General features: G+C 44.9%; 1 protein-coding gene across 1 annotated transcript in view; it reads right to left on the bottom strand.

The window, feature by feature from the left end:
* Positions 1-1,243, bottom strand: part of PGBD5 (piggyBac transposable element derived 5) — a 30,902-nt gene extending 29,659 nt beyond the window's left edge. Inside the window, exon 1 of the mRNA XM_009587813.1 lies at positions 1,208-1,243. Within this exon, the coding sequence (XP_009586108.1) occupies positions 1,208-1,243 (36 nt within the window). The remainder of the gene's footprint in view (positions 1-1,207) is intronic.
* Positions 1,244-1,739: the final 496 nt, after the last annotated feature.

Here is a 1,739-nt window from a genome sequence, read left to right as displayed (position 1 = left end):
TGCAATACCCGCTTTTCCAGGAGTAAGCTTACTGCCCCCATGGCATATTCTTTCCTGTTTCTCATCTTCCTAGATAAAAATCTACTTTCAGGCTTAATTGACTCCTACACATATTCCTGGCTGCCTCTTCACCATCCTTGACTCGCTCCTCAAGCCCTCCCCTCTTCCTATTCTGACTTCCTTTGATGCAAGATATCTTGTGGATTTCTTCATAGAAATCATCCCCATTTTCTTTTCTCAAATCCCCAGTTTTGTTCAGGTCTAAGAAGCTCCTCATCTAGTTGCTTCACTCGCCCACAGCTATCCTATTGGAGTTTTTTTCCTCTTCTTTATAGCCATCCTCATCCCTGCTAGATCTTCTTGCCAAGCTTTCACTCTTTGGTTTCCCCTCAATATGTACATGCACTCCAAGTGTTGGAGTCCCATCTTGGCGTCTTGCCTCTCCAGCAATTGCTCCATCTCACAACATCTTTCATTCACTGAAAAAAACCAGCTAGCCACTGTCAGGAGTGCCTTTCTTTCTTCTCCATTTTAGATCATCTCCAACGATCTTTCCAGTCCACAGTTCCACCCATCCTGCTCTCACCACAGCCCAAATAGGCTTGTAGGCAAAGCCCAGAGCCACTAACTCTTTTGTACTTGGACTTCCTGGACTCCATTGCCTTAGATAATGAACCAACATGTCCTTGACATAGCTCATCTTCTCTTAGCTCCGTAGCCATCCCCAACACAGGCTGAATCTTCATCTGTCTCCTGGAGAAACTGCCTCAGCTTGCCTTGTCTCTGGCTTTTGGTGGGTACCATCCGGTTGCAAACACAGACTCCTGGGTAACTGCACCGATTCAGCCATTGCTTCTGCAATAGTAGCTCGTGCATCTGCCTCTTTGCTCCAAAGCTCCTCCTGTCTAAACTAAATTCTCTGCTAGTATCTGACATCTCTGCTTGCATATCTAGCTGTCAGTGCTGATTTTATTACGCTGCATTTGAGAGCATCTCCCTCCCCTTAAGATAACCCCTTACCATCTCCTTTTTTGGTCATTGCACACATCCCTCTCCTCCTGCTGCAGATCTCACTGGCCAGTGAATCTGAATGTCAGTCTTTACCTCCAACTCATTGCAAGGTCTTCTGAGCCAGGCAGGGCCTGCATTTTCCACGCTTTCTGAGTAACAGCTCTAAAATGTTACTCATTTTAGAGTACCAACTCACCCACCCCGTCAAGTTTTCATCCAAGCCCACAGCCATCCCGCAACAGTTTTCCTTTTGGCCTCAACATAAGGCAATCCTGCCCTACAGATTGCTGCTGGAAAGCTGTTCTCCCAGTCCATCACACTGGCCACATCACTTCATTTCTCCCTGATAGCTCTTCTTCTCCAATATATCAGACAGATTCTTTCTCTTCACTTTCAAAGTCCTATGTGGCCTATCCACATTTTACTGATCCTCTTTGCCATCATTCAAAGGTTAACTCCCACCTCCGATGGAGCCATGATTTCATGCTCCTCTGCCCATTTGTTCAGTCTTGAATCAAGTCTCTTCAAAGAAAAAAAAAATCAGTTCTTACAGCACTCCATTACCATTAGGTAATTTTAAAATAGCCATAAAGGTTCATCATTTTGTGCTGTCAAACTCTCCCTAAAATCTGGCTTCACCAGAGGATCAACTGGCCAAGAGCTACAGGATATCAGAAATTTACCTTGCTATTCAATATTCTTATTGCTCCTCTGTCTCTCTTTCTCTT

This window comes from Fulmarus glacialis, unplaced genomic scaffold, assembly GCF_000690835.1.
Source record: "Fulmarus glacialis isolate BGI_N327 unplaced genomic scaffold, ASM69083v1 scaffold5641, whole genome shotgun sequence".
Lineage (NCBI taxonomy): Eukaryota > Metazoa > Chordata > Aves > Procellariiformes > Procellariidae > Fulmarus > Fulmarus glacialis.
This window is presented reverse-complemented; position numbering and strand designations above follow the sequence as displayed.